At 50.6% G+C, this 14,174-nt stretch overlaps 1 protein-coding gene across 1 annotated transcript in view; it reads left to right on the top strand.

Annotated features, from left to right (window-relative positions):
- Positions 1-8,773, top strand: part of Myo5c (myosin VC) — a 65,133-nt gene extending 56,360 nt beyond the window's left edge. The window contains exons 40-42 of the mRNA XM_033765329.1: positions 6,148-6,322; positions 6,678-6,758; positions 7,787-8,773. Coding sequence (XP_033621220.1) covers positions 6,148-6,322; positions 6,678-6,758; positions 7,787-7,939 — 409 coding nt within the window. The 3' untranslated portion in view covers positions 7,940-8,773. The remainder of the gene's footprint in view (positions 1-6,147; positions 6,323-6,677; positions 6,759-7,786) is intronic.
- The last annotated feature ends 5,401 nt before the right edge of the window (positions 8,774-14,174 follow it).

Genomic DNA, 14,174 nt, shown 5'->3' with positions numbered 1-14,174 from the left:
CCAAGCCTAAAGACCCAGCGGGCACCCTTGAAAAGAACTCAAGTGGCAGGGTCAAGAGGCGTGGCCCCAGACGTCCATCCGCTCACACAGACGCAGCAAGGCCCCCTAGAGATGGAGGCGGCTTACAGCAAAAACTCAAAAAGGTGAACACAGCTGGAAATCAGATCCAAGCAGAGCGCAAACAGGCCGGAGTAGCATGAAAATAAAGTCAGGCTTTCCAGCCACCAGCACAGAAAGGCACCATGACCGACGGCTTGGTTCCACTGGGTGCAGAGCAGACCACCTGGGGCCAGAGGGGACTCCTACTCTACTTGTCCCCGCCACACACTAGGAGGTGAGGACCCAGCCACTCTGCCACTAGCTCTGATCAGGGTCCAGTGCGGATGTGGGGAGTTGGTTCTGTGAGGGGCTCCAGGTGGCCCAGGTAAGCGCGTGGCTTTCCAGCCTGCAGGACCTGAGGCGAGCAGAAAAGGCATGGACTTTGGTCTTGAAGGACAGGTAGGATCCAGCATGCCCACAGTGAGCTGGGTGAGCGCGGGTGGAATGAGGGCGACAACAGCAGGAGTAGGGGTGCCTGACCGTGCCGGAGGAGGCGAGGAAGACGTGCAGCCCGGTGCCTCTCGCCTGCTTTAACCCCTCAGGAGCCTCCTCAGACTTTTGTCATTTTCCTGAGGCTTTATAGTATGAGTCCAACTTTTGTTCTTTGTCACTATAAGACTCTTCATGTATAGATTTCACCTTGGGTACCTTTTGTGGTTTGTGGTTTTTGAGGAACTGGTCTATTTCACCCAATTTGTTGTGTTCATATACACGGCGCTGATCATAATAGAATAGAATAATTCCTGTGACTTCCACAGGATTTGCAACCCTTTTCCATGCCTGACACGGGCAAACACTGTCTTCTCTATTTTGTCAGTCTTGCTGGAGGTTTATCCATACTATTGATCATTTCAAAACACCAGTTTGGGGTTCTATTACTTTCTCATAATCTTTTATTTTTAATATACTTGATTTCTGACATTGTCCTTATTATTTCATGAGTTCTGCTTACTTTGGATTTGTCTTGCCCTCCTCCTTATAGTGCGCTGAGGTAGACGCTTTGATGCCTGACTCTGAGGCTGGTTTTCTTTTTAACATAAGTATGTGAGGCAATAAACTTCCTCTCAGCACCACATAGGGCTCATCTCACAAATATTGGTATGTTGCATTGTCAATTTTATTCATTTAAAAATCTTTTGAGGGCCGGGGATTTAGCTCAGTGGTTCCGCCACCAGCCTTGTAAGCACAAAGACCAGACCCCCCCAAAAAAATCTTTTCTAATTTCCTCTGAAATTTGTTTCAGAGGAAATTGTCCTGCAGATTGCTGAGAAGCTCGTAGTCAAATTTCTCGCTATCTCGCTGTTATTGACTTATAGTTTGATTCTCTTTGGGTCACAAAAGGTTCTTTGCCAGCCAAACTCAGAAAGTGGAGTGTTGGCTCCCGTGGCTCAGGGGGAGGATGATGGGAGGAGGCTGACCAGCCTTCCCACCTTGTAGGATTGCTCCCTGTAGGATTTAGAAATATATTTACATTTAAGAAAACGCCAAAGCATAATGTGTGTGGTTTTAGTTTTTAAACCCCAAATGTGTCATATTTTTGTAAGTGTGCCATATTCAACTGGAGAAACTGATCTTGCGTGGTTGGGTTGAATGCTCCATAAGGCCCAGCAGACTCGGTTTAGGATGGCTGTGCTCAGCTCTGTACCCCGCTGATTCTGTAGCAGTTCTGCTGTTTGCTAGCAGTGGTGTTGGCGGTCTCCAGCTGTGCTTATAGATTCATCTCGTCTTTCAATCTGTTGCTGTAGTTGAAGCTCGGTTGTTAGATATTTACGGTGAAAATCATTATTTCCTCTTGGTGAACCTCTTATTACTTACTATGTCCTCTTATCCCTCTTTATCCCTCCCTGGGGTGTTCTCTACCCTGGAGTCTTCTTTGTCCAAATATAGCTACTCCAGAGTCTTTTGATTTGTGTTTCATAGTACATCTTTCCTCATCTTTTACTTCTAGCTTACCATATTTGAAGTTTCTTTTAGGCAGCATGAAATAGGGTATTTTTTTTCTTTTTAAAATTCAATTCAATCTGACAATGTTTTTTTAGTGATGTATTTGAACCATTTTTAAATTAATGTAGCTACTGGAATATTTCAATTTGGGTCTACCGCTTTATTTTTTTATTTGTCCTTCTTGGTTTTTGTTTCTCTGATTTTGTTTTATTTTGTTTGTTTTGTACCGGGGATCGAACTCAGGACCTTGTGCTTGCAAGGCAGGCAGCGGAACCACTGAGCTAAATCCCCAGCCCTTCTGATTTTCTTCTTCAGTATTCCTTTCTAATTTATCTATTGCATTTTACCACAACTCATTGCATCTTCATTAGTGGTTATTCTAGGGATTACAGTAGGGTCAAGTTTACAGTAGATGATTACAGTTTTTAAATGTGCTACAGTAAAAGGCACATTGCCATGAACCCCCCTTGCTTCGAACACCCTTAGCCACGGTGGGAGCGCTCCCTGCAGCGGCTCTGAGGTCCTCTGTCCTGCCAGGTGGCGGGAATGAACCGAGGCTGTAGCGCCCGTGACTAAGGGGAACAGACCACCTCCAGTCTGCCGGGAGGTGACAGGTGCCGGATCTGCGTGCACGGTCACCTCAGGACGCACAGATTCCAGGGGGCTCATCCCGGCGACGAGGCCTCTGGATGCGAGCTGTCCCTGCGCTGTGCTTTCATTTTAGCCATCACAGCTTCCAAAGGACTCCACAGAAGAGATCTGTACTCACCAACGTGGTGACCAGTTCTGCGGCTCTTTCTTCATTCCGTGTCCCTTCTGTATTCTGAGTCTCATTTTAATATAATTTACCTTCTGCCTAAAGAAATTCTTTCTGTGATCCTTTTAGAGCGGCTTTTCTGGCAATAAGTTGTCCTGGTTTCATTTCATCTAAAAATGTCTTCATTTTGCCATCACACTAACAGCTACTTTTGCAGGATATAAACTTTTGAGCTAAAAGGGTTTTTTTGTTGTTTTTTTGTTTGTTTGTTTGTTTTTGGTACTGGGGATCGAATTCGGGTCCTTGTGCTTGCAAGGTAGGCGGTGGAACCGCTGAGCTAAATCCCCAGCCCTAAAAGTTCTTTTTTTATCCCTTTAAAATAATTGTTTCGCATCTTTCCTCTCTTCTGTGATTCCTAATGAGAAATCCCACAGGCATCTGAGATGTTGTTTTCCACAAGCAATGCAGTTTGTCTGACTGCAGAACCTTGTTTCCATCTGCAGTGTACTAGTTTGATGCTGTCTGTGGCTGCACGTGGTGTCTTTGGGTTTAACCCGTTTGAAGTCCTGAGGTTCTAGACTGCACATTTGTGCCTTTTACCAAATTTGGGGCATTTCCAGTCATTGTTTCTTCAAATATTTTGTCTACGTCACGCTCTCGTCTGCAGGGAACGACTTTAGGCCTTACAGATCCCGAAAGTTCTATTGTTTTCCATTTTCTCCTCTGCCCTTCGGAGTGAGTAACTTCCGTCAGACTTCTGTCTTCCCTGCTGGAGCCCGTGCTGTTAATTCACCTGTTTCTCTTGTTGTGAGCTCTAAAATTCCCATCTGATCTGTTGATATCTTCTGTTTCCTTCCCATTGCTTGCATTATATTGTGAGATGCCAGATTGGTTTTTGTTTTTTGGTTTTTTTCCTGGTACTAGAGATCCACCTCAGGTCCTTATGCTTTTGAGGCAGGCACGGTGACACTAAGCTAAATCCCCAGCCCAACACCAGGTTTTAAATTCTGTGGGGAGCATGGATATTTTGTTGGGTTCTGACTCACCTTCCTCTGTACCTTGTGGGTCCCACGCAGGGTCCATTTCAGAGCCTCTGTGGTGCTGTTTGGCTGTGTGACCGTGGGACCAAGGGACACACGTGCACTCTGCAGGGAACACACAGTCCGGTGTAGCCCAGCCTGGAAAGCCACGGCCATGGCAGCAATCTGTCCTTGAGGACTGTTTGGGTCTGTTTGGTCCTGCGTGACACCCCGTGGCCAGTCTGGAACATGAGGGGTGTTTGTTCCGTGACTCAGTGCTCAGAGCTGCAAATGCCGCCTCAGGCAGACCCGAGCACAGGCACGGTTAAACTCAGTACATTGTCTTTGTGGGTCCCTCCCTCTCCGCGCATCCTGGTGCTCTTTGGTTCCCTGGGGATCCCCTCTTCTGGGACCACACATGGGGTGCAGTGTGGCAAGCACCCACCCTCTGGAGCCCTAGCCCTCCGTTCTCGCCACACCTCGGTCTCCTGCTCCCGGTGTGGTCACCACCCCTACCCCCGTGCTGGTGCTGGGGACTCGAGCATGAGAGAAGACAGAAAACCAAAAGGGAAAGTAAACTCGGGTGTCTGCGCCCTCTCTCTGAGCTCCAGAAGTCCCTTGTCACCTCTCAGCCCCCTCACTGGGCTCCTCGTGGGCATGGACGCCCACTGCTATTTTCGGCTGCGGTGAGTTCGGGGCTGAAGAACTGGGAAGCTCCAGGAGATCGGTGTCAGCGATGAGGCCTCCCAGACACACTCTGCTCACCACCGGTCCTCAGACAGCTGCCCTGAGCTGCAGGAGAGAGGTGGACAGCGCTGCCCCTATTCCAGCCCGAGCTGGATTCCAGCCGGCCGGGCGGATTGGCGTGCTCACACTCAGGCTCACGGAAAGGGGGCGAATGGCTGGGGTGGTCCGAGGGGCCTGTTGCAGCAAAAACAAGAAGGCTGCGAACTGACTGTTGGGACAGAAGTGACAATGCCAAGAAAAGGGGCGGGGAACGGAGATGTCTCCCTCACACGCACCGCGCCCACCCAACGAAGCACGTGCCCCGATTTCCAGCTGGAGAGAGCTACTCTGGAAGGTCAGAGCTCCGAGCGATGGCCTCAGTGGGCATCTGACTGAGGAGGCCCTGCACTGACATCCTGCAGCCTCCTTGGTGGTCATGTACACACGTGTGCGACCCAGAAGGGGCGTAGTTCTCTGGGTGTTGGTCCATTCATGCACTGGGCGACCTTCCCTGTGATGCAGTTTTAGAGTAGTCCAAAAAGAGCTTCTCTGCTCCCTGCCTCGATCGTCCTGCCGATTTGCTTGGACGCCCAGCGATATCCTGTCAGTCTCCATGGATCGGCCTGTTCTGGATGTCTGTCTGTACATCAGCGGATCACAAAATATTCTATTTCTGGTGCACGCCTGTAATTCCAGCACTCTGGAGGCTGAGGCAGGAGGATTGCTGTGAGTTCCAGACCAGCCTGGGCTACATAGTGAGTTTCAGGTCAGTCTCAGTCAGTGAGAACCTGTCTCAAAAAACCAAAAAAAAAAAAAAAAAAAAAAAACCAAAAAACAAAAAACAAAATGTTCTATTTCATAGACACCTCCTTTAATTTAGAAAGAAGTTCATAAATGTAGCAGATATCAGTGCATAAATCCTTTTCTTTTGGCTGAAAAATATCCCATTGTACAGCTCCACCATAATTTGTTGACCTACTCTTTGGTTAATGGACATTTGGTTGTTTTCACAACCAGAACTCAGAATAATGCTGCTATCAAAATTTGTATACAAATTTTCATGTGGACATTTTTTCAGTTCTCCTGAATGTATATCCAGGGGAAAATTGCTGGATATGTTACTCAGCTTTCTGTTACTGTAACAAAATACCTGAGACAATGAACTTATACAGGAGAAAGATCCTGTTTCAGCTCAGAGTTCCAGAAGATGGGTAGGACTGAAATCTGTGATAATTAGTGACAGAAACAGCTGAAAGTTTCCCACCAGTTGTGATTTTTCTGCCAATTTGGGAAAATAATCTGTTTTGTTTTGTTTTGTTTTGTTTCCCGGTACCAGGGATCGAACTTAGGACCTTGCACTGCCAGGCAGGCATGAAGCCACTGAGCTAAATCCCCGGCAATAATGTTTTTTATACCCACATAAGTCATCTGTCCAGGTGGTGGCGCTCACCACGGACCTGGAGGACTGGAGCATCCTGAGCACTGGCCTCCTGATGGCCCCTGGTCTCATGCTAGGTCGAGTGCTGAACTCCTGACCCTGCTGTCCTATGGGGCACAGGGCCCAGCTGCCCTAAGTGTCCTCTGCCCCTGGCTTTCACGCAGGTGCAACATCAGCTACCTGGAGGAGTGGCTCAAGGACAAGAACCTGCAGACCAGCACAGCCAAGGACACCTTGGAGCCACTTTCTCAGGTGGCCTGGCTGCTCCAGGTCAAGAAGACCACAGACAGCGACGCCAAGGAGATCGCCGAGCGCTGCACCTCGCTGTCTGCAGTGCAGGTGACCGGGCTGGCTGGTGCCCCCTGGGTCGTCCAGGACAAACGCTGCCATGGCCGTGGCTTTCCGGGCTGGGGTGCACCCGACTGTGTGTGCCGTGCAGAGCACACGCGTGTCCTGTGGTCCCTGATCGGTACTTAGCAGACAGCGGCTCCAGGCCTTCAAACTCAGGCATGCATGTGCACTTCCCGCTAGGAAGGCGGATGCGCGAGTGAGGAGCCCGCCCTCTTGCAGGGTGATTTGTCTTTGCTGCCTCTGGTTCCCCTCTTCCTGGCTTTTCTCCCTGAACGTCCGTGAGCTGCAGCACGGTGCAGTGGGTCTTCTTCGTGTCTGACTCCGTGCTGTGTCGTGTTCCCAGGTCATAAAGATCCTCACCTCCTACACGCCCATAGATGACTTCGAGAAGAGAGTGACCCCGTCCTTTGTGCGCAGAGTTCAGGTGAGGTCCCAAGGCTACACCGGTCACTTCACTTGCCAGGGGTGGAGTGAGACACTGGCCCAGAACTCAGGCTACGAAACCCGACATGAAAGTCCGTTTGCTGAACGTGCAAGTGAGACACACCCAGCACAGAGGCAGGCAAACCGTGCCTGTTTCCAGAACATGTTTTTGGCCCGGGACAGGGGGACAAACCAGGAAGGGAGCTGGCAGCACCTGGCTCCCACCCATCCGGAGCGCAGTGCGCCCAGGCAGCGCTGGTTGTGAGCATAGAGCTTGAGACCATTTTCTCCTTAAGCCTGTGTTTCTCCTAGTGAACGAGGGCAGCAGCTCCCCGAGCTTTTTCAAGAGTCCCCGGGGGCTTTGAGACCCCTATGGGGCATCCAGAAAGCCCCTGCTTTATCCCAAGACACATCTGTGTCCGATAAAACCAAAGTGAAGATAAAGCACACCGCAGCACGGCGATTGCAAAGCAGCTCCAGCAGCTTCTCGCAGACATGAGCCTGGGTCAGGGAGGTTTGCAGAAGTGTGAGACAGCTTTTCACCAGACTGACTGTCAGAAAATGTTGTGCTTAACATTTACCGTTTGAATAATTCAAATAGATTCTGGCTTTAGGTAGTAATAGGGTGACTGTCAGTAGTCCCCACACACACAGGTGCGCTCTGGAGTCCACATAATTTTAGGAATAGAAAGGGATCCTGAGGCCAGACAGAGAGGGTGCAGACTCTCGAGTGAAGAGAAGTGTTTGGTGTAAAGGCCACACTTGAGGTTGGTGCTGTTGGGTTAGAGCTGAGTCCCGGAATCCCCTGGGTCAGAGAGTGGTGCCAGTCACTCTGCTGATGGCGGAGGAAGTTCTGTGTGCTGCCGAGAGCTACTCAGGGCCCTGGCAAGGCCGGCCTCATGCTCCCAGGCTCCCTAAGAGTCCTGACAGGCTCTGGCCGGGTGGAGCCCCCTCGCCTGCTGCTCCTAGCCATAGTCGTGGTGTGGCAGTGCCGGCCTCTTCCTCACGCGGCCCCGGCTGTTGTTCCAGGCCCTGCTGAGTGGCCGGGAGGACCCTGCGCAGCTGATGCTGGATACCAAGTACCTGTTCCCAGTCACCTTCCCCTTCAGCGCCTCACCGCATGCCCTGGAACTGCTGCAGGTCCCCAGCAGCCTCAAGCTGGGCTTCCTGCACCGCCTCTAGGGAGGGAGGACGAGGCCCTGGCAGGACAGGGACTCGGGGTGGCCCTCGGGAAGGAGCCGGCCCTGGTGCTCACGGGTGGCCACTGTGGCTCTCTGTCCCTGTCCCCCAGGAGTCCTGGCGGCTTCTATGGGACTCCTGGAGGGCTCTGTCCTCTCCCAGGTCCCCAGGCCAAGGCCTCTGGCTTCCTGGAGGCACAGCTGGGTCCCCTGGCCGCTCTTTGGGGACGAGACCCTGCCTGGCCACGGCCACCCCATAATCATGCATTTCTGGCTTCAGAATCCTTATAAGTGTCAAGAGATGACCACTAAAATTCATCCCAGGGTTTTGTGTAAATCTGTTTTAAACTAATACAGTGTCGGAGCTTCCTTGCCATGCAGTTTATCCTGTTCTCTGTAAGGACAGTTCTCTAACCTGTATTTGCCAACAAAGTCACCATAATTGTTTACAGTTCAATATTTTTCACACAGTAACTTCTTTAAAAATCAAGTTTATAAAGGCAACCTACACCAGGGCTGTGATGCCAGCACTCAGGAGGCTGAGGCAAGAGCATCCCCAAAAGTTTGATCTTGGACTACATAGTTTGAAACCAGCCTGAATTTTTATCTCAAAAAGAAAAAAGAAAATAACAATAAGTCAGTCTAAGTGATTTTCTCTGTCAGCATCTAATATACTTTTAATTTTCTAATAAAAGTAACTGAAGATTTATGTCAGTGCCTCCTTTTAAGAAATCCATGTTCCCAAGCTCTATGGGCACTGGCTGTTCCTTGTACCCAAACCTCTTCAAGTCACAGAAAGTCATTGAATGAAACTCTGGGCCCAGGACTCCGCCAGCCACAGGAATCCCAGCCTGGGTCTCCAGGGGTCGTGACGGCAGTGACTGTGACGCGGACCCTGACCTCATTACAGGAGGGGAGTGGCATGGCCAGGACGTCATGAAGCAGGTCTTGCCACTTTGTAAACGACCTATGGCAGTTCATTCCAGTGCCCTGCGAGTGACACAGCAGAGCTGGAAGTCTGTGATCCTTTGATCAGTAAAATATGGGCACTGGACCTGGCCTGGACTCTCGGAGCCCGGAGAGGGCCGTCCTGGACTCTGGCGGCCCTGCGGCAGTGTCCCAGTGCTCCTGTGCTGCATCACCAGCAAACGGGGGTCCCCACCCTTGCCTGTGGGGTCTTTGCCCTGTCCAGACTGCCGGGCCAGTGGCAGCCTCCACAGACTCGCCTGTGTCCCTCCCCGCAGTCACCCTGGGCTGGAGCTGGGCCGCTAAGCCAGGCTGGGCACAGGGTTCCCGAGGGCCGAGCCCATGATCCCTGCCCTGCCCTTGGCTGGGAGAGGGGCCAGGCAGGACCGGGTGGGAGGGGAAGAGCCAGGCAGCAGGGGCCTTCCAGGTGGGTGGGGACAAGGCCACCCTCGTTCACTCAGGTCCAAGCAGGTGAGGGGAGGCGGCCACACTGAGGGGCGGGCAGCACGGATCGGAAGCCGCTCACCAAGTGGACGTGGGAGGAGGGACCTCAGCCCCCATCCAGGGCGGGCAGGACGTGAGGGCGCAATGCAGGCGGTGATGGCCAGCAGCTGAGCCCGACGCCCGATAAGGAGATTAGACTGCGCTGCTCTCACACCTGCTGCACAGTCTCCTTCACACCTGCGGAGTCCAGGTCCCGAGCCCACCCGGCCAGGTACGTGCTCAGTCCCTGAGGTGCCCCCTGCTTCCTACGCAGTGGGCAGCGGGCAGGGGTTCAGCCTTGCTATAATCCTTATCTTCTAGTTCATCCACAGCTGCATGAATGTATTTTGAAATAAGACATTTTGTTTTGAATTATATTAGCTTTGACATCAGGAAGTAAGTTAAACACCTTTAAAATCATTTAGTCCAGTTTGATTTGGTTTTGTTTTTTTCAGTAGTAAAGATTGAACCCAGGGCCTCTGCACTGGGTACATCCCGCACCCCCTTTTTCACCTTTTTATTTGGAGACAAGGTCTTGTTAGGCTGCTAATGTGCCAGATTGGGCTTCGGTTTCTAATTCTCCCGCCTCAGCCTCCCCCAGTGCTAGAATCACAGGTGTGATTCAAAATCACACCTGATTTGTGAGTCAGCCCCGAGTGAAGCTGGGGGGACAGGGAGAGGCGTGGCTAGCGGTGTTGTGCAGAGACAGCTGGGGTCGCAGCCAGGCTCATTGTCTGGCTCCGCTCTCTGAGCGCGCTGCTGGGAGCTCCAGAGTTCCTCCAGCTTGGGAGGCCGTGAGCAAAGCTGCCTGCTGTTCTTGTTCATGTCTTCATGCTGAGCGCTGCCTGGGAGTGGGGGCACTGGGGCCCGGGACACGCGTGTGCCCAGCCTTGGCAGAGGCTGCCCCCGCCCCGGCGATTGCTCCCCTCTTTACAGCCGCTGCGGGCCAGGCAGTTCCGGTCCTCAGTTCTCCGCACTTTGGACTTCTTACCTCTTCCCCAGGCCTGGGGGTGGAACCCAGGGCCTGGCACCAGCCAGGTGAGCACTGTACCCTGCACAGCGCTGGGGCCCCTGATTCTGGGTGTCCCCGTGGAAGGTAGCAGAATCGACGCACTGTGATTTACAATCTGGGCGGAGTAAAGCCACTGAGACCTTTGTATGGCATTTTGACTGTGGGACTGTCCTCTTCTGAGGAAAAGTCCCTTCAGTTCTTTTGCCCTGTGTACCTGAGAAGAAGAGCTTGTTTTAATAGTTTATGCTGTCCCACAGTGTAGAGCGATATCGCTGCTAATACCCCACGAAGGCAGATCTGTAGGGGCTGACACAGTAAGGTGGAAAAGGAAGTCACTAAATGGCCTCGTTTGCGTAATTAACAGAACTGTATTTCTATGTTTGTGTCAGAAAAATCTGGAAGAATAAACACCAAACTAACAATGGAAGCGGACGTGTGATAGGGCTTTATATTCTCGGTATTGATTGTTTTAAGAAGAACCCAGGTTTTAGTAACATTTGAGCCACCTGCTGAGGTAAGCCAGGTGTCCACGACAGTTGGTGGTGATGCAAGGCTATTCCGGGAGGCCTTGAGTTCTAGGAGCTACCACTGCAGAGCAGCTGCAAACTGTTAAAGTCAAAGATAATATCAAAAAGGTGGGGAACCAGTCTAAATTTATATGGAGGAATTTTCGTCTTTTTCTTCTCAAAATGCTCACTGAAGTATTTGCTGTAACAGTGACAATTTCTCTCGTGATAAAAAGGATTATTGTCAGTAGCTGTATTAGACTAACATTAAACAGGAAGTGACAACACCAGGGACAGGAACAGGCGCAGTGCGCGGTCTCCATGGACCACTGTGCTCCATGGGAAGCTCTTCGCGGTGGGGATTTGGAGGTGACTTTATCCCTTGCACCTCTTTCATCTTCCGTCTCTTCCACGGTGAACATGTACAACACCCCTAATTTTAAACTTTAGATTTAAGCTTTCGATTGTGTGTGCGCCTGTGTCCGCCAGTGGGCTTCAAGCCTGCTGGTGACGTCACACAGCACTGGGGTCTCCACCAAACACTGGGGTGCAGCTGAGGGCTGCTCACGCCCTGGGGTTGATGCCAGCACTGAAAAAAGAGGTGGTCCCAAGAACACGGAACCACAGTGAAGAGGAAAACGTAATAAATGAAAAGCAAGGGTCAAAGAAGCGCGTGGCACACACTTTAGTCATGAAACAGTGCACGCAGGTGTGCGTGTGAGACACTGGGCAGAGCTGGTGCAGGATTCAGAATGGACAGCACCAGCAGCTTTCAGGGCTGGAAAAGACTAAGACTGGGAAGAAGACAGTTGTCTCAGTGCACGTTTGGAATTTCAGTCATTTCCCAGGTTCTTTTCCTTTATCCCCACCCTGTCCCTCCCCACTGGGTCCCTGGGCTGCTGTGTCTCCCTTGCCCAGCTGCAGCTCTGTCCTAAACTGTTTCCCCTCCCAGAACAGGATCGTACTTGTCCTGTGTTCCCGCCCTCCCCTCTCGCTGACCTGCTTCTGTGAGCACGCGTGATGGGATAATCCACTGCTCACCATCCTAATCCTCTCACTGGGTGTCCTTGGCCTGACCTTGAGACCGGGTGCGCAGATCAATGCATCGCAGGTTATTCTGTTCCCACACGCCAGCGCTGGCTCTTCTGACAAACCACTGTGGCCAAGACAGAGATTCAAGTTTCTGAGATGAAAGCCAGTGTATGCATTTGCAGCTCACTCTGCTGGTCCAGGCTATCAGATATAGATCGTCTTTACAAAGCAGGAGAAAATCTCTGCACTGTGTGAACATTGGCAGAGCTCGCTCGTGGATCAGATGCGTGCCTGGTGGAGGAGTCCGTAGTAATGATGTGGGGAAGCCCCGCACACACACACGGTTTCCTGCACAGAGCCAGCTCCTCATAACAAGGAGGGTAGAACTGTGCCAACGGCTAGCACAGCTCACTCCTGGTGACACCTGTGCCTGGTGCAGCACGGAGTGGTTACAAGGCAGGGAAACTGCAGACTGCTAACTTCAGCAGACCTCACTCCTCAGTAAATACGGTAGGGAGCTTACAATGCAGGGGACAACGGTGCACCCGGGGAAGTGTAACCGAGCTCGACGCTGGTAGCCTATGTGCGTGGTGAAGTACTCAGTAGCTGTACAGCCGGGGGAAGACTGTACCCACTGTGCAGAGCTCACTCTTGGGTAAAACAGAGTCCTCACATGGTGCCACCTCCAGCCTCGCAAGCTCAAGGTCCTGAGATCAGTCCCAGTACCAACAAAAAAAAACAGAGTCCTCACAGACCAGGGGAGAACTGGGTGCTGTGGACAAGAGTATTCACGTGTCGCTGTGCTGTCTGACTTTCACTCTTTGGGAAGGTCCCTAAGGCAGTAGCTGCGCCCAGTGGAACCTCCAGTTGGAGGGTTTTGAGACTCCACACTGGCTTAATGTTTCTCTTGGTCCCCTTCCCTCCCACCCTTCTCCCTCCGGCCACCTTCCGGCCGCCTTCCGGTCCCCTCCCCAACCAGAGAGGACCTATCTCCCTACTTCCTGTGCGGTCCTTCTGTTTCTCACTTATTGAGGTTTTGCATATGTCATGGAAAAGAAGCCAGGCTGTGCTGAGCTTGTGCATCTGGTTCATTTCCGTTCGCACTGTGGTGTCCAGGCGCACCCGTTTTCCTACACGAGACCCGAGCTTATCTTCGGCTGTGGCGGACCAGCACTCCGCTGTGTGTAAACACTGTAATTTCTCTACCTGTTCTCCTGTGGGTGAATATACAGGTTGCCTCCAAGATTTGGCTGTTCTAACGTGTGCCGCTTCAGTATGACCGTGCCTAGCGTTCCACTCTTGAAACACATCAGGGAGCATACTAAAAATGTTTCTCTTCAAATTCTTGTTCCTTGAATTTTTGTAGGTAAAGTATATGAGTTTCATGTTGAAATTTTAAAAACTTGAAAGCTCCAGCATAAAACATTGTATGCGCTTCTCACTGTACTATGATGTCTTCCAGTGTTTGGGGAGGATAGCAGTGTAGAAGGAAAGAGCTGTCTGCATTGGGAGTTCTCGTTTTAGCTTTTTGAGGCTCTCCACACTAATTTCCACAGTGGTTGTACTAGTTTACATTCCCACCAACAATGCAGGCCATCGCCCTTTGTTAGGATATGATTTCCTTTTTTTTTTTTTTTATTGAGTTAATTGGTACAATCTGGGTATACAATACAGTTACATTCATCATTGGAATTCTGTACCTTTATATAATAGGTCTTCATTCTCAGTTTTTCCCCTTGTCCCTGCCCTCCCTTCACTCCCTCCTCCCCTCCCCAAACACTTTATTTCCATTTTTTCAGTTTCTCATATTTTTTTTCCTCTCCCTTATTACCTTTCCCCCACCCTTCCCACTTTCCCTACACCTTTAGCCCTTTACTTCCTGTTTCGCATTATTAGTTATCTCATTAGGATCCTGTCTACTATCACAGTTTTTCACACCAAAGAAACTATTCAGTATTTCAGTTAAAGAAATCTCTGTGTGAACATTAAAAATAGGGAATCCTAAAATAAAACTAAAAAGGAAAGTAAAAGAGAAAAGGCAATGATGTAACATTAAAATAATCCTTAATTCTGGAGATGAAAATGGTCCCTGAACATATTTAAATTGCTTCTTGCTCTTATAGTCTTATTCTTTTCTTCATTGTTTAGAGAATACTTTATTAGTTTCTGTAATCAAACCCACGTAGATATGACCTTACATATTTAGTACGATGTGTTACCCCTGTATACATGGAAAAAAA

Source organism: Fukomys damarensis, unplaced genomic scaffold, assembly GCF_012274545.1.
Source record: "Fukomys damarensis isolate Sample0158 unplaced genomic scaffold, DMR_v1.0_HiC HiC_scaffold_17, whole genome shotgun sequence".
NCBI lineage: Eukaryota > Metazoa > Chordata > Mammalia > Rodentia > Bathyergidae > Fukomys > Fukomys damarensis.
This window is presented reverse-complemented; position numbering and strand designations above follow the sequence as displayed.